General features: G+C 46.8%; 1 protein-coding gene across 3 annotated transcripts in view; it reads right to left on the reverse strand.

Moving 5' to 3' along the window:
• Positions 1 to 24,320, reverse strand: part of RGS3 (regulator of G protein signaling 3) — a 130,631-nt gene that overhangs the window by 97,305 nt on the left and 9,006 nt on the right. Inside the window, exons 1-5 of one of the 3 annotated variants that reach the window (XM_024562169.3) lie at positions 19,448 to 19,594; positions 5,659 to 5,709; positions 3,021 to 3,079; positions 1,851 to 1,945; positions 796 to 864 (exon numbers count right to left, since the gene is read on the reverse strand). In XM_024562169.3, coding sequence (XP_024417937.2) covers positions 796 to 864; positions 1,851 to 1,945; positions 3,021 to 3,079; positions 5,659 to 5,709; positions 19,448 to 19,526 — 353 coding nt within the window. In that variant the 5' untranslated portion in view covers positions 19,527 to 19,594. Of the gene's footprint in view, positions 1 to 795; positions 865 to 1,850; positions 1,946 to 3,020; positions 3,080 to 5,658; positions 5,710 to 19,447; positions 19,595 to 24,320 lie in introns of those variants that run through there. The other 2 variants (XM_024562171.3, XM_045196688.3) reach the window with 2 other exon arrangements.

Genomic DNA, 24,320 nt, shown 5'->3' on the forward strand with positions numbered 1-24,320 from the left:
CAGCCCTTTCCTTCACAGCAGCTCCTCACCCCCACCTGCCCAGAATGCCTTCCCTGCTCTACACTAAATGCTCTTACTAGTGACCCCAGCTGGCCTCCTGTGTCCTGAGCTGCCTGCAAGATCAGCCTGTTTGGAGTTCCCTACACACAACTTCTGCACCTCCTACACTGGCCTCCTCACGGCATCCAGAGCCCACCAGGCATTGTCCTGTCTCCTTGCCTTTGCTCATGCTGTGCCCCACCTGGACTGCCCTTTCCAACCTTCGCTCCTAGTCTTATTTGGGACCTCTGCACCAAGTTCAAACCCCCACTTTCTGCACGAAGGCTTCCTTGATTACCTCAGCCCACAATGAACTCTCCCTCTTCCCACATTTACTGTTCTATTACTCATTTTATTCTTTTATTCATTGAACCAATATTCACTAAACTTCTATGTGCCAGGCACTGGGTACAGTGGTGACTAAGAGAGAAATGGGCCCATTTTTCACAGAGCTTCTACTCCTGTGACTGAGCCTGTGGTGCTATTATTGCAATTTGTCTCCATCCAGTGCCTGGCGTCCCTTCCTAAAAGCAGGTCCCTTGAGGGCGGAATGCAGGCTAGCTGGCATCCCTTGTGGCCGACACGGTGTCTTGCTGATTCTGAGAGCACAGCAAATGCTCTTTGATAAGATGATAGCTTTGCCACTCACTGCTACTTATTCACCTACTGACTGAGCCCCTGCTGTCCACTGGCCCCCTGGCTGCCACCCGCAGGTCCAAAGCAGGATCTGTCCTCCAGCCCAGCAGTTCCCCTCACCTGGAGTCACCTGCCCTGTTCCACACAGTGACCAGGAGGCGTTTCTGTTCATCTTCGTCATGGACAGGACTGTAAAAGCAGACCAGGGGGTCAGAGTGCACACAGGGCTGAGCCCCCAGCCAACATAATTGTGAAATCTGGACATAACCTACACACCCAACCACAAGGAGCTGGTTAAAGAAGCTGAAGCACAGAGAGTGGGGGAAGTGAGTATTAACATGCATAGGAGAGTTATATTATGTTGTTAAGGACAAAAGGGAGGTTACCACACAATATTACAGAGAACAATTCCATTTTTATAAACACACACACAGACATAACACACCTACACAAATTCAAAGATCTTAAAATAAATAAACCAAGACATATCAGTGAGTAGTAGGGTTGGGGGGATTTTCTCTTTTCTCCTTTTTGCTTATCTATAATTTCTATTTTTCTACAATAAGCAAAATTACCCTGTGAGGTTTGAAAAATAATAAAATGTTATTAATTTGCACTGATAGAAAAATTTAAAATGTCCATTACCTTCCCATTGGCCCCAGAGTTCAGGAAAGAAATAGTAGTGATAACAACAATAATAATAACAACAACAACAACAACACACTAGGTATTACTGTCTCGTTTACACCTCAGCTCTCTCAGGTTGGCACTATTATTAACCCCATTTTATAAATAAGGAAGCCAGGGCTCAGAGAGGTTGGCAAGTTTTAGAAGGAGGGAGGGAGGCAAAATATCCCTAACTTGGAAAATTCCTTCTGCTAAAGAAGAAAGCTTGGCCCGAGGCACAGTGGGAAATCGCCTGCTGCTCAGGGCCTGCCAGGCTCAGGCTGGGCATTGTAGGTATGAGAACTAGCCAAGTAAGACCTTATCACTGTGCACCTCACGGCCGGGCCAGGTGCCAGGGATGCAAGGACACAGTGAATGAGAAAACAAAGACATCCTTTAGAAGTCACTGTTTTTCTGCTGAGATCTGGTTCTAGATTTGGCAAGCAGAGTTTTTCCAGATAAACACTCCCTTCCTTCTCCTGTCGAGGGCCTGGCTGCCAGACTCTTACAAGAAAAAGTGCTCGTGGAAGACTGGGTCCCTGCAGTCTGGAACAGTCTGCGTCTTCTGATGGTGTTGTCGGTGATCTTCAGGGATCAAAGAAATCTTGAGTTGGAGAAAGGTAAGCATTAGATGATTACTTGTGGCTATGGAGTCACCTAAGCCCGGGGGCTGACTCTGCACATCTCCAATGGAAGGCTTCCCCAGTGTCCTCCACACCAGCCTCTGCAGAGGACAGGGCGGAGTCCTCAGTCAGATGCTGGCGAAGAATGAGGAGCCCGGGCCACAAGCATTGGAATCAGATGCCAGCACAGGGCCTCGTAGTGGGTGGTACCAGGAAGGCAGCCACAGGCCCAGCCAGAGAGGGGGCACAACTTGACCATCTCTGCTCCTCCTCCAAGCAGAGGGATTGCCCCCAAAGCACAGGCCTCCTCTCTTCTGAGTTCCCAGCAGCTGTGAGTGCTCCCTTCACAAGAGGCTCCAGGTTACTCTGCCAAGGCCCCCATTCCATGCTCTTGCCCTAGTGCATTCATCCCCTGCCTCAGGTTCACACCCTGCTCCTGACCAAGTCCTTGTCCACAGGGACCTCTGACCAGCCTGGGGGCTTCTGGAAGGGTGCAGAGAAGTACATCAATCCCTGCCCTTGGCATCGAGGCTGCCATACTATGGGAGGCACCTGGCCTTTGGCTCTGGCTAGGAATAGTTCCCCCACCCCATGAGGGCCTCTGTCTTCACTACAAGGGCCCCACTCAGATGGAGCTACCAGCCCTCAGAGACACTCCCTCCACTCCATCACTCAAACCTGGCCATGCTGCCTCTGGTTTGGGGGAGGAGAGGGGTGAAGATGTCGCTTTTCATGAGAGGGCCTGGGGTTATCTGTGGATTTCTACCATCCACATGTGCACAGTGCTCACCTACGTGGATGACCAAGATCACCTGGAAGATCCCCACCCTTGTGGGAAGCCCTAGGGACCAAGCCAGGCTAAGGGAAGGGGTCTTTCCTAGCTCAGGGCCTCACCCCTGGGCAAAATAAATGCCTACTGACCAGATGATGAGGAGCTCACTGTTATCTCAAATGGCCCCAGGCCCAGAGAGGTGCTGGGACTTTGGGACTCAGTCTGCTAAGGGCCCCTCACCACCTCCCACCCCACCCATACCCACCCCCACATCCATTACATACCTTCACGTAGGGATCACAGGTGCCAGGCTTTTTGCTCATCAGGCCTTTGCCTTCCATGACTAAACAGAGAATTAAAATGTTGGGGTCAGTGGGTGGGAAGGATTGTTACCCGGCCCTTAATCTGCATGACCACTGTTGGATATTAATCCCTCTCTGGTCTGGTCCACTCCCACCATCTCACACACTCAGGCAGCACCCTCACCGAGGCATTACAGGGTGCACTCATTCCCGATTCTTATAGCTGGAAGGGAACATACAATTTATTAGTCCAACCCCGCATTTATGTGGAAGAAGAGGCTATGAGGGGGGCCCAAAGACAGTAAGAAACTTGTCCAAAGTCACAGAGCAATGGGGTGACAGAACCATGTCTCTTGGCTCTGCGGGACAGTGTTTCTTCCACCACACAAGACTGCCTGCCAGAACAGAGGGGCTGGGTCGGAGAACTCACCCTGCACAGCGGCATGTGCTGTGGCTGACAAACAGCATAGCACACCAGGTAAAACTTGGCTCCCGAAGGAGACGGACCGGAACACAGATCCCAGCCCAACCACATACTAGCCATGTGAGCCAGAACAAGAAGTTTCTCCTCTCTAAGAATGAATTTGTCATTTTTAAAATGGGTTTGTGATAATAATATCTGCTTCACAGGGTCGTTGTGCTGATTATATGAGATCGTGTGTCCAAAGTGGTCAATAGAATGCCTGGCAAATAGGTAACTACTCAACAAATGTTTGTTAAAGAAAAGAATAATAAATACAGGCAAGGGATAAGTGGGGGGTTCAAGCCTGGTCACAAAAGCAAGGGTGGCCCATTTGCCTGAGTTCTGCAGAAATCAGCAGACCTGACAGAAGCTGAGCTCTTTTCTATTTTCTATTTTCCTCTGTGTTCAGTTTTGATTAAGCCCTGGGGTTTGGCTCAGATGAAAGTCCCGTAGTCTGAGGCATGAGGCCTGGGAAGCCAAAGGAGAGAGGGGGGAGAGGCTGGACGGGATGAAGGCCTGAGACTGGGGAGAAGCCAAAGCAAACTGTGCAGGACAAATGGAGTGGTGGAGGCCAACACGCATTTTGCAAAAACTGTTTGCACAGCTGGAGTCAGGCTCTGGCGGGCAAAGAACCCCACTCTGCTGGTCCTTGGGAACTTCACCTTGGGCCCCCCCAAGGCCAAGACCCCAGGCCCCAGGCGCCTGCTTGTCTATGCTTCCTGGTATCCTAGTTACTGTCCCCTCGAGGGTGTGGCCCCTGAGGGCAGGATTCAGGCCAGATGAACCCTGGCTCTCCCTGGCTCTCAGGGGATGCACTGCCATGCCGGACAGATCAAGGTGACACAGTGTAGTCAGGGCTGTGATGAGGACACAGAGGAGGAAGCAACAAAGTCAGCCCAGGCAGATAGGTGAGGGGGTGATTCCTGGGAGGAAAAACATGAGGGTAGATGAGCCTTCTTCCTGAGTCTTAATGATGATAAAGGCAGGCATAGGTCTTGCATAATCAAAGAGAGAGTTATTTTTCAAAAGGAATTCAAAAAGAAGGCAGCCTATTCCAGACAGCAGGAAGAGAGGGTGCAAAAGCGTAGAAGCATTGGCAAGCATGCTGCATTCAAGAGGGTTGCATGTCACTGATGGAACAAGGGGTGGATGGTGCCTTTAGCAGCAAGAGTCAGGGAAGCTAGAGAGACAGGCAGGGCTGCTGGGCCAAACAGAAGAGCCCAGGTAGAGGGGATCATAACAGAAGCTTGATAACTTATTTGTGTGCTGGATGGAAGGTTGAACAAATGGGTAAATGGACAGGTAAAGTATAAAGTCCTTTAGGTGGCACAGAGGACCTTCATCACCTGGCCCTGGCTCACTCCTCTACCCCATCTCATGTGCCCAGTCATGTTAAATAGTTCTTCAGATGAATCATGTTCTCTGTGACCCCTTTCTACTTGCCGCCCACCCCCTCACCCCCGGCATGGAATGCCTGTCCTTCCTGCTCCCTTCTGCCTGGCTCAGGCCTGTTCCTCCTTCAGGATAAAGCATGGGCATCACCCCCTTTGCCAAGTCTTCCCTGACATCCTATCAGCACCGCCTAGACAGGGAGAGGTGCTTCCCTTTGGTGTCCCCACCTCCTAGCCCACAGCCAATGCTCAATTATTATTTTTGGAATGCATGGTTTCCTACCTTATTTAACAAACACTACAACATAGCTTTCATGGTGGGCACTGTCCCAAGTGTTGTATTAATACTAACTCCTTTAATCCTCATAACAGCCGATAAGATAGGTACTGCTACTACTGCCATCTGACATATGAGAAAACTGAGCTTGCCAAAGGTCGCTCAGTAGTAAAGCAGCAGAGAGGGAGGACGGGAAGCTCTTCCATGGCCCTGCTCCACTGGGGCCAAGGGTGACGTGGACGTGCCCAGGAGCAGCTCCAGCCAGCCAAGGAGAAAAGCCCCCTGTGTGGAATCCACATCAAGGGTGGGACCAGGGGAGGGTCTCTAGAAAGAGTGCCAAGTGAATACTTACTTTTTTTCAATGGACGCATGGAAGGACACTGTACAAAGATGAGAAAAGAAGCCTTGGCCCAGGGTAATACCACCTCCAGGCAAGAGGCCAAGTAGCCCACCCCTTCCCTGGTGGACCTGGCATGCAGCCATACTCACTGTGGAGCAGCAGAATCCGGTCCTGGGCATCAATCGACAGCTTCAGCTGACCTAAGGAAATAACAACAGAAAAATAACTCTCTCTCATCTCCTTGTTGGGGGAAAAGTGGAGTCAGGGTGACGGGAATGCTCTTTCGTTCATGTGAAGCTATTCAAAGATTTATACATTCTCTGGGTTGGAAGGGAGCTCAGAAGTCACCTAGTACAGCCTCCTCACCATGTCAGGAGTCCCTTCCACGATACTCTGGCAGTGGTTCTCTAGCTTAGACTTACACCCCTCTGGGGATGGGAAGTTCATTACTTTACAAGGTAGCCCAAAACAAAACATCAGGTTATCCTCACAGACACCCAGCGGCCCTCCAGCATGGACAGAGGAGAGGACCACACTCCTCTTCCTCAATGACATGTTGAAAATCTTCTCTCAGTGCAAAAGATTCTTTCTGGAACCTCAAAAACCTGCTGAACTCAATCTACCCAGTGGATATGCATTAGGGAGGCAAAGAAGGCAGGCAGGACCTCCCAGCCTGCAGCAACCCTATGCGTCAACCAGAAAGCCCTTACATCTGCTCCACCCATGACAACCCTGTCTAGCAATCATCTGCTTCTGCTTGATCACCTCCAGTGATGAGAAGCTCACGTCCTGAAATGGGAGCCCTTTCACTTTTGAGATAGCTCTGGTTGTTCAGTGTTCCATCTTCATTGAGCCAGGAGTAGCCTCACAGTAACTTTCATTGACTGGACCCCGTTCTGCAATGTGGGATCCCTCCTCTAGACCAAAGTTTAAAATCTTTCCACCGTTCCTCATGGCACAGTGAGACATTCCTCATCACTCCGCTGTTCATCTCTGGGCATGTCCCATGGAACTGGGGTGGTGACTGGGGCTTGTGCTTTGATGCTGGCTGGAGGAAGGCCAGGCAGGGTTTGGGGAACAGAAAGGAGGGAAGCTCCATGTCTTCCACCTCTGCAGCAGTCCACCAACCTCTGTGAGCTAGCAACCACCTGCTCCTCGCTCTTCGGGGTATTTAAGCTACAAGCCCTACCAATCCAGACTCCGACAGACCCTGGTTCACATCTCCACCGATCACAAATCCCTGCTGCTCTCCTACCCAGGACACTGATCTCAGAAGCCCATGAGGCCTGTTCTATCTGGTTCCAGCACCAACTAATCTCCTCTTCAGAGCCACAATGTCCACTGCTGTGACAAGGAGCAAATTACAGGGGTTGTCACACTCTGAGCTGTGTGGGGGATCAGATAAGCAGGAGGGTGAGGAGGTCCTTGGATGAAAGGCGCCAGGAGAATCCATGGTATTATTAGCTCAAGGGCTGGGCAATTACTACTCTGGGACTCCCTAACATGGAGAAACCTCCTATAAAAACTGTGCCTGATCCTGTGCGGGGTGGGAGAGGAAGGCTGGAAACAAACAGGGCCGAGCAGTCACTGGTTGTTGGATCTCAGCTACCCAAAGGCATCTATGTTTATAACACAAAACATTTTTTTTCTGAAATCTTCCAGCACAACAGGTCACTAATTCCATACGACAAAAATTTGCCAGCACCTGCATAAAGCCCTGAGTGAGGAAGGGCAGATATGAACAGCCTGGTGCCTGCTCCCGGGGAGCTCACAATGCAAGGGATACACAGGGGCATAGGCAAGGCCACAGGTGGAACTGAAGAGGAGGATGGGCCTGGGGTGAAGACTGACTCACAAATCAGGTGAGTCTGCCTCTCTCAGGGCAGCTCCTCTGTAGGCCCTGCCAATTAGGTCTCTTCAGGAACAGGCAGGGTGCTTTACACCCTGTCACAGCAGAGAAACCAAACCCAGAAGCCCAGGCTCAGTGCAGGCCACAGTGCAGGACAGGCTCAACAGGACACACCCTGCCCCAGTCCATTCTAGGGCTCATAGATGAGGGCAAGTTGAAGAATGAGACCTTTCCTTCAGCTGTGCCTGTCCCCTCTGTCCTTCCCCCTCACCCATTCCATCAAATGTCTGAGGCCCCTAAAGTCCTCTTGCCCATCCTCCTCATTTGGTAGCCAAACAGTCATGACCAGTGATGGGAGGTGACTTGCCCTGGGCCCAGAGTGACCAGAGTAGCGGAGACAGAACTTGGACTCGAATTCTGCCCCAGCTCCAGCACCGTTTCCTGGGCACCGGCCCATCTTCCAGGATACTCACAGCCATCTAACAGCACCACTGCATCTGCCCATGCGACCCTGAGGTTCAGGGGCAGAGATAGCCATCAGGCATGGGACCATGTGCCACAGCTTTGCTCGAGAAGCCAAGAGAAAGCCAAAGAGAGGGCAGGCTCCAAGAAATGTCCCCAAGTCTAGAAAAATAAGTCACTAGAAGGGGCCTTCAGCTGGTCTAGGCACCGGCTAATTAAGCCCCTCACCAGCCCTCCAAATTTCTAGTGTTGGCAACACCTCTGCTTTCTCCCCAGGCCAAGGGTATGGCCTATGAGTGTACCCAGGAATGTTCAGGCTAAAAGGCCAGAAGTCATCCTCATCAGGGTGTTCAGGGGGCCTGGGAAGAGCACGCCCCCAATTCTCATGGTGCTGCAGTTGGGCACCAACTCTGTCTGCCAAAGGTGGTGGTGACAGGTACCCAGAGAGGCTGCAGGAATGTACCAGAGACCTGGGGCACAGAGGCAAAGGAAGAACAGGCGGGGCCCCGCATAGAAGGAAAAATACTGGATGAGGGTGAGTTTCAAAAAGCACTGAGAAGGCAATGAACCCAAATTCTGCTGGGCACAGCACTTGGGGAGTCCAGGCTCACTGAGCACTGACAGAATAAGGGTACGGAAGCCAGCTAAGGAAATGTAACGTGGCAGACAGCCCTCACAGTAGAGGACCTCAAGAAGATGAATTCTGACTCTCAGGACACAGTCGGGAAGAGGCACACTCTAGAATAGGCCCTAGAGAGGGGCCCTGCCACCCCAACGTGGCAGAGAATACATCTATGAGGGACTTGTCTGGTTAGCATAAAGTCATCTCAAAATCCTATTCACCCCAAATACAATTCCCATTTAAGAACTGTCATGTAGCGCCCTGGTTGGTGTGGCTTAGAGTGCAGGCCTGCAAACCAAAGGGTCGCAGGTTTGATTCCCAGTTAGGGCACAGGCCTGGGTTGTGGGCCAGGTCCCCAGTAAGGAGCACGTGAGAGGCAACCACACATTGATGTTTCCCTCTCTTTCTCCCTCCCTTCCTGTCTCTAAAAATAAATAAAATCTTAAAAAACAACAACAACAAAAACCCCTGCCCTGTGTTGAAAGCCACAGGGAGGGGATAATTTCAGGACAAATATACAAAGGAGGCTTGGTCTGTGCAGAACTGGCCAGCCCCTCCATCCCTCCATTTGTGGAGACAAGTCTATACCTTGAGTTGTGTTTTCAGGAAGGAGGGAGGGAGCCTAGCCAGCTGTCAGGCACCCCTCTCAGGCACCCCTCTCTCCATGGGCCCCGGCCACCCCAACCAAACAGCAGGCTGATTAAGGCTCAGAAAGGGCTATGCATATTTATCGATTGTACTTTCTGCCCTCCACGGGAGAAACGGTAGGTAGGCTGTAGCAGTGGGGGGAACTGGGAGCCACATAGCTTCTCGGATGTAGCCCTGGAGAATTTCAAGTGTCTGTTGTTTTGAAGAGGGGGAATCTTGAGTTCCATTAGAGGAGCAGCCCTGGCTTTTGATGGTGCCTGCTGGCAGAAAGGGACCTGCAGAGCAAAAGTGAGCAGGCAGCTGCTGTGGTGGGATAGAAATCATAATGGGTCAGTTCAACCACTTTCATCTGACTCTCTGCTTCCTACAAAACCTGATATTACCGTGCTTTCCCCGGCTGTCGCTCCTTAACGGGGACAGATTGCTCTGGCCAGCCCAGGTCAGCTAACATCTTGACTATAAACCCCATGAGCGATCCTGAGCAAAATCCACCCAGCTAAGCCGTTCCCAAATTCCTGAATCACAGAAACAGTGAGATAATAAATGTATGGGTTTTTCAAGGCCAATAGATAGTGGGATAATTTGTTAGGAAGCAGCAGATAACTAATAGAAACCCATATTGCCTCCACAGTTGGGCAACATCTTCTGATCTCAATTCCGAGGCAATTTTTCAATTTTAGAATTTGTCAAGAAAATGCAGTTTTAAGAAGACTTCCTGTTTTTGGTTTTCTTAATAATAAAGAATTTTCATGTATAACCCATGACAACAGACAACAGTGTGGTGATGGCCAGAGGGAAGATGGAGAGGGGGCTGGAAGGAGGGGGACAAAGAGAGAAAAATGGGAACATCTGCAATGGGGTCAACAATAAGAAATTTTTTAAATAATAATAACATAATAAAGAATTTTGATAGATTCAAACCATACTATTTGTTACCACTATGACTGCAAAATCGGGAATTGTCCCATATTAACCCAAGGACAGCCCAGCACATTCATGAAAATGCTTCACCTGTAGAACAAAAGGTATTCTTTCTTTTTCTTTTTAAAGAACAGTGGGGTTTTTTTTAAGATTTTATTTATTTATTTTTAGAGAGAGGGGAAGGGAGGGAGAAACAGAGGGAAAGAAACATCAGTGTGCGAGAGACACATCAATCGATCAGTTGCCTCTCACATGCCCTGAACTGGTGACCTGGCCCACAACCCAGGCATATGCCCTGACTAGGAATTGAACTGGCAACCTCTCGATCTGCAGGCTGGCACTCAATCCACTCAGCCACATCAGCCAGAGCCAAATGGTTTTCTTTTATATAGATTTGTGTACAATACTATAATATATAAAAATTCACATTACTCTGCCTTTCACAACTTTCCTTTAGACTTTAATTTTTAATCACATATATCAAGTCATATAATTTTAATTCCAAATTGTCAGTTTTACCACATTTTATAAATTACTCAGCATCCTTATTACTTTCATTACAGATTTTTTTCCATAGTCCAATGTTATTTTATAATGATGAGCCTCTGTTATGTGCTTGTAGATAGCTTTAAGTCACACAATGAAGTCAATAATTCCTTCATTATGTTTCATATTTGTGGCATTTTTTTCACTGTCAAATAAAGTTTCCAGGAGGAACAAATTTAATATGGAAAATACAAGAGAGGAAGCATAGGACTTCTGGTCAAGATGGCAGGTGTAGGCAGACATGGCTCGCCTCTTCGCACAAACATATCAAAATTACAACTAAAATATGGAACAACCATCACTCAGAACTGTCAGAAAACGAGTTGAATGGTCCTGACAACTACAGAATTAAAGAAACCACATCCGTCCAGAGTGGTAGGAGGGGCACAGACACGGAACAGGCTGGTCACACACTCAAATGTGGTAGATAAAAATTCAGGAGGGACATCTCAGGAGTGAGGAGTCCTGTCCCACACCAGACCCCAAAGCCCAGGGTTCCAATGCCAGGAAGATAAGTCCCCACAATCTGTGGCTACAAAAACCAGTGGGGATTGAGTCAGTGGAAGAAATTTCTGGAGCCACAATCAGTTCCTCATAAAGAACCCACACATGGACTCACCTACTCAGACTCACTCCCTCTGACCTCCAGCACCGGGGTAGTACTTTGAAAGGCACCAGTGGTATACAGGGAGAGATTGAAGTGTCTGGCATCAAGGCAAGCAGAGGCCATAGTCCCTTTACTAAACCCTCCCTCCAAAGAGCCAATAAACTGGTGCCATATTTGAGACTCCATCAACCTGGCTAACCCTGTTTGACTTGCCTTGGAGATCTCCAGAGACTCTTCCCACCCAACTTACTGGCCCACCCAAGCTGCTTTTCCATATCAACGGTTGATCTTGGCTCAAGTTTCACAATTACCTAAATCCTCTAAAACAAGAAACAGCTGGCCTCAGTGAGCCCCAGGCCAAGCGTTAGTAATAGCCAGCCTAGATCCTCAGCTTGGCTTCTCCTGGGAATCTCCAAGCCCAACACAAGTAGCAGCCATCTCTGATTGCTTTATAGCTCAAGCAGGGTTCCCAGTGAAAAATACAGGTGGGGGCTGACCTTGGCCTGTACCACCTGGGAAACCCCAGGGCCAGCACACCCAGTGGACAGGTATAGTCCACATCAGAGCACCACCACCTTGCCCCTGCACAGCTGATCCTCCATGGAGGGTGGAGGTTGGTGGTCAGTGGTCATAGCTAGTCCATGCAGCTGACTGGCCTGGGCAAATCCCTTCCATTGATCTGCTAACAGAAACCAAGGCTCACCTACAAGAGGAAGGTGCACTCAACCCAGACAAAGGGTGTACCTCAAGTACCCAGCTTGGGTGATAGGGAAGGCTGTGCCACAGGACCCTATAGGACACTTACTACATTAAAGCATACTACCATGACATAGAGTCAAAGCAGCTCTACTTAATACACAGAAATAAACACAGGGAGGCTGCCAAAATGAAGAGAAAGAGAAACATGGCCCAAATGAAAGAACAAGTCAAAACTCCAGAAAAAGAGCTAAATGAAATGGAGATAAGCAATCAGATGCAGAGTTCAAAACACTGGTTGAAAGAATGCTCAAAGAACTTAGTGAGGACCTCAATAGCATAAAAAAGATACAGTCAGAAATGAAAGAAACACTAATGGAAAAAAAAGAACCATTTACAGAGAAATAACAGTAGAGTGGACAAAGCTGAGAATCAAATCAATTACATGGAACATAAGGAAGCAAAAAACAACCAATTAGAACAACAAGAAGAAAAAAGAATCCAAAAAAATGAGGGTAGTATAAGCAGCCTCTGGAACAACTTCAAGAGGTCCCACATTTGCATAATAGGGGTGCCAGTGTTGGGAGCCATCCTGCCTAGTTTCAGGGACTGTAGCCTTTTGTCCCAAAGCTAGAGCTAAATGAAAAGGCCTTAGGGACATGAGCCACTAATGAGACAGAACATTTCCTCCTGGCAGGAGTGCAGCCCCTGCCTCACTCACTTCCCTCTGCTTGGCCTGGGCAGATAACTGGTTAGTCGGTGATGGGTAAGACCCCAAGGGAGGGGCAACCTAAGACAGGCACAGTTGCAATGGGCCATCAGGGAAGGACTTAGGGGTCTTCAGAGAAGGGGCAGAAAGAACCTCACCTCTTGGCTTTGTCATAGCCTGAGTCCTCAGTCTTTCTGTAAAATCTCCTAGTCTCTTGTCTGCTTTGCTCTCCCTACCTGACTCAGCCTGGGAACTATGCCAGAGTCAGCTGTGACCTTGTACTAGAACAGACTGCTCCCGGGGGTGAAAGTGGCCAGAGTAAGAATATACATTGTTTCCTTTGAAGCTTGCTCTGCTTTGTTTTGTATGGCTCTGTTGATATAAACCGGATGTTTAAGTTCAAGGCATAGGGAGTAAACTCCTTATCTCATGAAACATGTCTTAAAGACCCTCTGGCATCAGCATGACTAACAGACCCTGACCTATGACAAATCTCTGTGTTCCTTCAATTGTTATCTATAGATAATACCTGTTTTTGTAAGACTATAGCCTTTTGGCATTGATTGATGAGCTATCCACGTATACACCTACACATACCATTCCCAATAAAAGCTGTTTGGGAGAAGGGCTCGGGTCATTCTCCACTGAAGGGAATCACCACCCCCTTTCCTGCCAGAGCAACAAGATTATGTCCAGGATGATTTATATCTCATCCGCAGTGGACGGGAGGAGCTCTGCTGGATGGAGTTCCTCTCCCATGCCAGAGGGAGAAGAGAAAGAGCAAGAAACTGGAAATCTAATTGAAAATATAGTGAAAGAAAACTTCCCTAATTTGGTGGAGGAAATAGACATGCAAGTCCAGGAAGAACAGAGAGTCCAAACAAGATGAATGCAAGGAGGCTCACTCCAAGATATATCATAATTAAAATGCCAAAGGTAAAAGATAAACAGAGAATCTTAAAAGCAGCAAGAGAAGTTAGTTACCTACAGGGTAGTTCCCATAAGACTGTCAGCTGATTTCTCAAAAGAAACTTTGCAGGGGGATTGGCAAGAAATATTCAGTCATGAAAATCGGATCTACAGCCAAGATTGCTCTACCTAGCAAAGTTATCATTTAGAATCAGAGGGCAGATAAAGAGCTTCCCATACAAGAAAAAATTAAAGGAGTTTATCATCACCAAACCATTATTATATGAAATATTAAAGGGACTTATCTGAGAAAAAGAAGATCAAAACTATGAAGAATAAAATGCCAACAAATACAAATCTATCAACAATTGAATCTAAAAAACAAACTAAGCAAACAAGAACAGAGACAGAATCTTGGATACGGATAGTGTTTTGATGGTTGCCAGATGGGAGGGGGTGGGGAAAAATGGGTAAAGAGGTGAGGGGATTGAGAAGTACAAATAGGTAGTTGCAGAATAGCCAGGGGGATGTAAAGTGCAGTGTAGGAAATGGAGTAGCCAAAGATCTTCTGCCATGACCAATGGACATGAACAATGGTGTGGGGATTGCCTGAGGGAGTGGGTGTGCTAGGTAGAGGAGAGAAAAGGGGGGAAAATCAGAACAACTGTAAAAGCATAATCAGTAAAATATAATTTTAAAGAAGAGAGGGAGAATGGAGCTATGAGCAAAGCATGAGTTTTAGAGTTAGACCTGGTTTGAATCCAGTCCCACCACTGATGATTCTTAATCACTACATCTTCATTTCCTCATCTGTACAGTGGAATGAATAATAATAATACAGTTCTAACAGGTTTGTTGTAAAACTGAGAACTAGTATATATGAAGCACCTGGCAAATAGAAGGCACTCCCACTGAAATGATGGAAGGAAGGAAAAGAGGAAGGAGAAAAAAAAAAAACAACTCAGAAATATTAGAAAACATATGAAGGGTACTTCTATTTTTGGAATGACAGACCCACTGAAGACATCTAGAAAAACTAGACAAAATATTTAAAAGCAGCTTCTCAGAGATGCAACAAGACAGAGAAGAACTACAAAGCAAGATCTGGGAGAATGGTGATCTGTGGAATTAAGCTTAATGATTTCCTGAACTAATTTTCTCGTGAGTGTTTTCAAATTCCAGAGAGGTGACTGAAAGGCTGAGAAGCTGATCAGTTTCTCTCTGCCTCTTGGGACTCAAGTAATAGGAAGGAATTGGAGACTAGGGCCTGCACAGGGGCGGGTCCTTCTGAGCCCCAACCTTTTAAATGGAACCCTAAAGGGTTGCCCCTTAGGAGTGGAGTTAACTATGATGCAACACAGTTTCCCAAGGGACTGCAGCTCAACTTCAAACAATCTCAATCCCTAACATTCAATTAAGATTATTCCAGATTGCTAGTGACCTCAAGCACCTGACAGAAGTAAATAAAGATCTTTTTGAAGGAAGATAGCATCCCAGGTCTGCAGTAAGAAGAAAAATACTCTGTATCTACCATTTATAATAGACACAGCATACCAAAAATGCAAAGAAACAGAAAGATTGAAAGAAATAGGATGGAAAAAGATCTGCCAAGCCATTATGAACCAAAAGAAGGCTGGGTGGTTATGTTAATGTCAGTAAAAGTAGAATTTATCTCCACTAGAAGTAAAAAAGAAGATTTCATAACCATAAAAGAAGACTTCATAATAATAAAAGCCTCAAATTCACCAGAAAGATAATATTTCTAAATTTGTGTGCTCTTAATATTTCTCCAAAATATACAAAGGAAAAACTGACAGAACTACAATGAAAAATAGACAAATTTACAAATATAATAAGAATTTTAACATGCTTCTCTTGGTGACTGATAGAACAAATGGGGAAAAATCAGTAAGGAAAAAGAATATTTGAACAACATAACTAGCAAACTTGACCTAAATCTGACATCTACAAAGAACCCTGCACCCAGCCACTGTGGATCCCTTCAAATACACACAGAATATGACTGTGAAAATTAAAAAATTTTTTGAACTGAATGATAAAAAGAAAAAAGCTACATATCAAACATGAGGCTTCTGGATAAGAGACTTGTATCTAGAATATATAAAGAACTCTTAAAATTCAACAATAAGAAGACAAATAGCCCAATTTAAAAATGGACAAAGGATCTCAATAAACTTTTCTCCAAAGAGGATATACAAATAACCAATAAGGATGTGAAAACTGTTCAATATCACTGATCACCAGGGAATGCAAATCAAAAGCACAAGGAGACACCACTTCACACCCACAGGATGGCTAGAATCAAAATCAGATAATATCAAATGTTGGTGAAATTGTGGAGAAATCAAAACCCTCATACGCTGCTGATGGGAATATAAAATGGTGCATTTCCTCAAACAGTTAAACTTGGAGTTACTATTTGACCTAGAAATTCCACTCCTAGGCATGTACCCAAGAGAATTGAAAACATTTGTCCACACAAAATCTTGTCCCCAAATGTTCATAGCAGAGCATTATTCATAACAGCCAAAAGACAGAAACGATCCAAGTGTTCATCAACTAATGAATGAATAAACGAAATGTGGTTTATCCATAGAACGGAAGGTTATTCAAATATAAAAAGTGAATAAACTGCTGACACATGCTACAACATGAGTGAACCTTAAAAACATTACGCCGAGTGAAAGAAGCCAGTCACAAAAAAACCACATGTGATTCCATTTGTATGGATTCCAAATGTCCAGAATAGGCACATATATAGATGCAGAAAGTGGATCAGTGATTGGCTAGGGCTGGCCGAGAGGGGGGACTGGACACTAGGGGCAATAAGCTGAACAGTACAATGTTTCCTTTTGAAAAGATAAAAATGTTCTAAACCTGACTGTGGTGATGGTTACAAAAGTCTGTGACTATACCAAAACCATTTAATTGTACACCTTAAATAAGTTCATTGTATGTATGTAACTTACATCTCAATAAAGCTATTGGGATTTTAGCACTTATGTACACCAAGATGATTTCTTCAAATTACATTATGTCTCATAAATAAAAATCCCCCTGGAGTAGATGGGTTCTAACCCCAGTTTACAAATACTTCCCTCCACCACCACCAAAGCCAGGTCACCTCCTCAGAAGGCAGTGTATGGCCACCTGATGTTACTTGGACACGCCCCTTTTGGGGGGACAAGGGTTTGTACTCATGTGTGTCCACACACACAATATATATATATAAACCACAACTTATACCCTACAGTAGCCTCCCTGAAAAGAATTCTGGTCAAAACAATGTGTCTCTATAGTTCCAGAGATGCTGGAAATTTAGCTCTCTTTAAATGTTTGTGCTCAAGAAACTAACAGCTAGGCAGTACCTTCATCTGGTTCTTCCAGGGCAAAGCCCATTGCTGAAGGCCAGGAGCTACCTCCATGCTAGATTAAGACCAATGAACTGAAGAAAACTTAGCAAAGAACTTCCTGCTAAGGGAGTCTATGTTGGTGACCAGAACTGACTCAGAATCCATAGCTTCCAAACCTGACTGATCGCCAAAATACTTCTGTGGCTTCTTAAATTATCGATTCTCGGGCTTTGCCCTAGACCTATTAAACAGAGATTTCTGGGAGAACATCCTAGGAATCTGTTTGTGTGTGTGTTTTAAGATTGCAGTTATTTATTTTTAGAGAGGGGAAGGGAGGGAGAAAGAGAGAAACATCAATGTGTGTTTGCCTCTTAAGCGCCCCCTACTGGGGACCTGGCCCACAACCCAGGCATTTGCCCTGACTGAGAATGGAACCTGCGACCCTTTGGTTTGCACACCAGCCCTCAATCCACTGAGCCACACCAGCCAGGGCTGTGTTGTTGTTTTTTTAACAGGTGCTTCTGATAATTAGCCAGGTTAGTAGCCATTATAAGTATCTTCATTCATGAGCAGACAAGCAAAGATCACTCAATGTAAAAAAAAGTAAAGCTGCCTGGAAAAACATGGCTTTTGTCAAGGAAACAGAATTAATTCAGGAAACAGGAGAGAACTTTTCCAGTGTCAGTCAGTGTCCTTGGAGAGATTTGCGAGGAGACTGCATACAGAAGAGCAGTAGGCTCCCAACCCCACCAAGTTCCTGCCTGCTCGCTGCACACAGGATCAAGCAGCAGCCTTCCCTGATACCCATCCGACCCAGCGCTGAGGCCTTGGCTGGGCAGGCCATCCCTCCCACTGGGCTAGACCCTCTCCAACTGCCTAGATCCATCTGGGAGGTTAATTCAATAGAAGCATGTGGGCTGATGCAAGTAAATAGTCACATTGTACCGGTAAGGAAAGGAAATGAGTTGCAGAACTGTATTTACAATATGATCTCAATTTTGTTAAAATTAGACACAACATTCCCCATACACACACAGAAATAAGTCTGGAAGGATGTAACCCAAACTATTAACAATGGCCTTTTCTGGGGAGTCAGATTACAGGTGGTTCTTTTCACTAAGGTTTCAATAATGAATACATCTTACCATGATAATACAGAAGAAAAAACAATGAAACATGTTTTAATCGGGACACAGTTAAGGTAACAGAGCCTTGCAGCTGTCTGACACTCTTGACCACTCCAGCACCACTACCTCTGATCATCCTGGACACCTGGCTTGTCTGGTACAGTCCCACATCCCAGAGGCATTTATAACAATTGCCTCCAAATGTCGGAAGAACTAAGTGAAATAATGCAGGTAAAGCATTTGGCACAAGGCATGACGCGTGGTAAGTGCTCAACAAATGGTGGCTAGTAAGTTACTCTCATTATCCTCTGCCAACTGGACCAGTGAAGTCCAGCATACCAGACCACAGGCAACTTCTAGGGGCCAAGACATGAGTTTCCATCCCTTCCTCTGCCCATTGAGAAGAACGCAGGTTGTAAAGAGCAGAGGACTGACAGAGGCAGCCTGACAGCAGGAGGGCCAGAACCCAGGAAGGGCCTGACTCCTCGGTGCTCTGTCTTTGAATTCCGAGCAAAGTCCAGTCATGTGGCCATGACCCTCCTAAAGAAAATAGTATAAGAGTTGAAAAAAATTATACTGGACAGATTGACTCAGAAAGCTTGAACTCCAGTACCAACTCTGACACTGGCTCATTAGGAGACCTTCTTCTCTCTGGATCTCAAGACTTCACAGAGAAAATACCACCACCACCACCACCACCACCACCCTGCCCCTCCCACCCCACTCCACCCCAACCCACCCCCGCCCACCCCAGGTAGTTGCAGAGCCAGTGAAAAAACCAAAGGAAAACTGTGAAGGACTGTATTCTAGGACAGGACTGGTATCTACTATAGCTACTTGGAAGGCTAGGTTTGTCCAGGCTGTGGGGTGCCTGCTGCTCAGCTGTTAGGGGGGCAGGGGAGCTGGGGAGCAGGAGCCTACCGCCCATTTCTTTCTGCCTCAAGCTCCCAGGGCAGCACTGTGAACCTGGGGAGAGCCTGGTCACTCCTGGAGGAGAGGATTCTCCCACCTCTGCTGCGGGTCAGCTCTCCACCAGAGCAGTCACACAGTAGCTTCCCAGGTGAGCCCACAAGGAGCCAACGCCACCTGGACTGACCCCGAAGCTGCCCTGTCTTTGTGCCAAAGGAAAGGAAATGTAGTAGCAAGGCCTTGATTAAACCCTGAGCTGCTCGCTAATGGGAAACTCATCTGAAAGATTAACTGGGGCAGGATTATTCCAGCCAAGTGAGGCAGAACCAAATGCACTTGGCACCAGAGGCCAGGCAGCAGGTGGTGCCCAGCAGCTTTCTCAGCCTGAGCTCAGCCTGAGCCTGTTCCTGGGGCAACCCTAGGGGGAAGGGGCCAGAGAAGCTGTCCCAAACGTTAGGATCAGCCGTTCCCAGCCTCACCTAGCACCATGTGGGCACCCTATCTGGGCCCTGAGAGCAGGGTGCAGCAGCCCCAGCAGCTAGCCTCAGCGGGCACTTACCAAAGGTGGTGAGGTAGAAGGACAAGCCAGGATGGATACGCCGGCTCGCGAGGGAGACGCGGTGCCGGGAGTGCTCCATGGCCGCCCAGCTCCGAGCCTGTAGGAGAGCCTGTAACCCGAGGCGTCTGTGTTGCTCCACGGTAACCGAGGCAGCAGGTTGTGTGGCTCAGAGGCGGGAGCCGGAGGCCGGCTTAAGCGCGCGTTTGAACGGGCTGGCGCGCCAGGCCCTGATTGGCCCGTGCGGGTTTGAATGGAGAGGTTTCCACCTGACTGAGCAGAGGCCGGACCTGAGCCAGAGAAGCGCTGGCGCCCCAACTGCGAGGACAGCCACTGAGGCCTGGGTGGCAGTCCACCCCAGAAGCCCGCAGGACGGGCATCCACCCCAGGGCCCCTGGCTCTAGGACCGCTCCAGGCTGAAGAGCCATCCCCAGGAGAGGCGTGGCCCCTGGGCTACCCACCCCACTATACTTGGCCTGCTGGTCCAGTTCCCCCAGGCCAGCAATTAGCCAGGTTTATAACATGCTTTGAAGCTCAGACTTGTAATCACCTGAGCAAAGGCAAAGGAGCACCCTCCTGACCCAGGGGGCTTTGAAAAAGTGTCCTCCACACTTGGATGGCCCACCCACCAGGCTGCAACCCCATCCCAAACCCTGCCCTCTCCATCTCCCTCTCCAGCCTCCTCTTGGATGAGAACAGCCTGGTGCAGGTCCAGACTAGAACAGCTTGCTCCAGCCAGCCTTATGGTCCCCCATTAGCAGCCTGGTGCCAGGGGACAGGAGGACAGGCTCCCAGCATCCACGGGGACAGAAATGAACGGTACACAAAGAGGGTAAATGCTTTCACTCTGAGGAGCCTGGTGAAAGGAGGCAGAGCTGGAAGGAAGGTCCGCTCCCGCACCACTTTGTCGGGAAACATTCATGGAACGCTTCCTGGGAGCCACTCCACACCAGGACACCTCCTCTGCAGATCTCTGACTATTGCCACAAGAGGAGGGACAGAGGCTGGTCTTATGAAAGTCTAAAGGTGGGAAGCATCAGGAGTTTCCAAATGGTGTTTGTGGCTCAGTGGTCCACTCAGGCCAGGGTTGGGGGATATGAGAGAGAACATGGGGAGAAAAGTTCTACATATTGAGTACCAGGCGCCAGGGGCTGAGCTGGGGAATTTACACACGTTTTCTCATTTAATCTTCACAGTAAACCTTCACAGCATTAGCCCCAGTTTACCAGGAATAAATCTGAACCTCAGGCAGAGAGAGTAGGTAACTTGTGCAAGGTTGGCAGAGCTGAAGTTCGAACCCAGGTCTGCCTGCCCCCAAGACCATCCTCCTTCTGTTCTTCCTTGGCCTTCATACCTGCCCCATGGCCAACAGCAAGTGGAGGGAGCAGACCTGCTTTCTTGATGCAGGTAAGGACACTAGATGTCACAGGCCCAGCTGGCCACCACAGGGAACAGAAACTGGAGAAGAATCCCTGAAATCAGCCAACTAGTGGTCAAGTGCAAATGAGTCACACACAGGCCAGTGAACTGTTTGAATCCTGGCACTTTGTGAGGATTCACCCTGCCATGATCTTTCCCCGAGCCCCACACCATGAGCATTGCCCTTAGCAGGGGCAAGCCAACTCCTTTGGCCCCAACCCAGTGGCAGATGGACTTCTTACACCCTAGACTGAGTATGCCTGATCCTCCTCCTAGCTGAAGAAGTGTGAGTCCAAGCATCCTTTCTGCACAGGGAGGTATCCTGGATCTGCCACTCCATCCAGCCCAAGAAAATGGACATCCTTAGGCTCAAGCCATGGGATGCAGACAGGACACTGGGGCTGGAAGTGCTGTAGACCTGCAGGAGCAAACTGGGAGCATAGTTAGGCATGGCCTGAGGATGCCCCCCAAGAGGGAGCATTCTCCCCCAGAAGGAATTAGGAGGTCCTCAGGAAGGGAAGACTGGTATGCCCAAGGTGCCAGTGTCTCCCTTCACACCTCTGCCAGGGACCACTGTATAGCCCACACCAGGGAAGACCACCTTGGACTCAGGAAGCTGTGAGCAACCTGCAGATGTACCCTCAGGAGGGGGAGACCCAGTAGGAGAGCTGGGCAGGGTTGCACTATCTGTATATGGCCTAGGGGAGAAAAGACTGAGGACCACACTTCACCCCTACTCAGACAAAGGTCCCACTGCCTTGCAATTTCCCTCCCAACTCATTCTGCCTCATTCAGCAACTAACCTATTTAGTGGGAAGACCCCAATGCCACTCTGATCCTGATCTGACCTCTGTGGTGGCACCACCTTCACCAACTTTACCACCAGCAGTAAAGACCCTTACTTAGTAGAGCACTGAAAGCTTCCTTCTCTTAAAGGGGCAGGTCACTCTTTTCTCAGGACAAAAGTCAGTGGGAGCCTGGGTAGTGCCATTGCAGGAGAGACTAGTCCTATTGATTCATACTACTGTCCACAGGGCACATCCAGAAAGGGTCACAGCTATGGCCCTGCTTTCTCCAAGAAGGCAGAGGAGCTTGAGGACCCAGCCTGGCTTTCTGACATACCATGAGCACTCTAGCACCCCCTGACCATGAGCCTCAGTACCTCCTTTACACTCACACCCCCACTCACATACATAAGCGTACAACACACAAACACGTACTGCACACACTCTGCACACACACCCCAGAACACTTCCCATATACAAACACAAATGCACCATGTATGTAAACATACCTTATACATACCCAAATACCTCATACACACAAACACACACCACACACTATACATGTATCTATGCACATACACATAGACACATACCACACAGGCAAACACAAAAAACACACTTAAATACACTCCATAGATACATCACCTGCACATACAAAGATTGATTATACGCATTTTTAAGACTGCCTCTGTATCTGGAAGAATAATGACTAATTAGGTTTCGAGGAAGGGAACAAATGGGATTTATTTGGGTGCATTTTCACCTTAGCTATTAAGGAATCTTAGTGCCATTAAGATATCATCTGGCCCAACAGCCAAACAAATTTTGAAAAATAGCAATAGCCCTGGCGGGCGTGGCTCAGGTTGCTGGAGCGTCGTCCTATAGGCTGAAAGGTCACAAAGTGGGCACGTATGAAAATGCAGCCAACGTTTCTCTCTCACATGGATGTTTCCCTCTTTCTCTTTCTCTTTGCTCTCTCTTTCTCCCCTCCCTCTCTCTCTAAAAGCAATTTAAAAAAGGGAAATAATAATAAGGGGGCCTAGGACTACCAGATGGTACATAGTATTATAATAGTGTAGTGCCAAAAAGAAGACAGATCAATGGGGCAGAATGAAAAGTTCAAGAAGAAAAATGATTTTAAACTAAAGATTTGTTTCAAAAAGTTAGAAGAGGAAGAGGAACAAACTAATTCATATGAAAATCTTAAAAGGAAATAATGAAGTTAAAAGTCGAATGTGTGTGTGTATGTGTGTGTGTGTGTGTGTGTGAGAGAGAGAGAGAGAGAAAACAGACTTCAACAATGAAACCAAAACTTGGTTCTTAAAAAAATACACACACACACACACACACAATAAAATAGAGCTCTGGCCAAACAAAGAAAACTACAAATAAACAAGTTTAGGAAAGAGAAAGCTACCCAAGATAACAAGGTAATTCTTTAAATTATAAGATAAAATCATTGCAACCTTATTTATAAATTTGGAAATCTGAGTGAAGGGAATGGAGGATTTTCTAGAAAGAATTAATTATTAAAATTGATACAAGAGTTTGAAATTTTTATAGCCCATTAACCATAGAAAAAATACAAAAGGAAATCAAAACTCTACCTGACAAAATTATAGAAGATCCAGGTAGTTTTAGGGGCCAATTCTATAAGACCTTCAAGAAACAAATATTGCCAGTGTAATTTAAACTGTTTTATAACTAGAAAAAAGAAGTGAAAAAAAATTGTCAGTGCTATGTATGTTTAGGCAAAGACAAAAACCAGATAAGGTTAGCAACAGAAAACTATAGGCCAAAGGCCAAAGATAAAAATAAGAGTAGAAATTAATGAAATAGAAAACGTGTATAGAGAAGATCTGTGAAAATGTAACAAAACTGGGCCCACATTCTCCCCATTTTGATACATTTCTTTTCTTTTAAGAAAAGCCAGAAATCTATAGCTTTTAATGTAATATCTCTCATTTTTTAAACATTGGCTATTCATTCAAAAAAATTAAAAATATAATGTAGGCCAAATAAAATCTACCTCTGCCCTATTACAAGTTTGAAATCTCTGCTAAAGCAAATCTGACTTATGAATGCAAACACAAAAATTTTTGGTGAAATATCACATATGAAAACCAGCAGTCTATTCACGATCAAGTGGTATTTACTCCAGGAAGGCAGAGATGGTTCGATTTTAACGTACATAGTGCAGAGGTGGGCAAACTACGCCTGCAGACGATATCTGACTCACTGCCTATTTGGGGGCAGCAAGTGAACTACGAATGGATTTTATCTTTTTAAATGGTTGAAAAAAATCAAAAATATTAAAAGCTTGTCTATGGCCATACAAATATTTTTAATTAAAAATGAATTTAAAATACTTATAAAATATATGGCAAATAAATACAAATAAGTCTTACAGATCAGTAAGAAAAGTATAAATGCACCAACATGAATAATCATTGCGCAAGAGAGGAAAATAACTGACTGATGCACAAATTACTAGCAACTGAAAAAAGAACAAAGGAACAAAATTATCTGGCCCCACTATTTGCCTGCAGGAAATTCAAGCATTTGAGTTTATAGATGAGGCGACTAAGATTCGGAGCTGTTAAATGAATCACATTGCTAAAGTAGTAAATGAGCAGTGGAGAAATAAGAATGCAGCCAAAGAACCACTGTAG

This window comes from Desmodus rotundus, chromosome 1, assembly GCF_022682495.2.
Source record: "Desmodus rotundus isolate HL8 chromosome 1, HLdesRot8A.1, whole genome shotgun sequence".
NCBI classification, from domain to species: domain Eukaryota; kingdom Metazoa; phylum Chordata; class Mammalia; order Chiroptera; family Phyllostomidae; genus Desmodus; species Desmodus rotundus.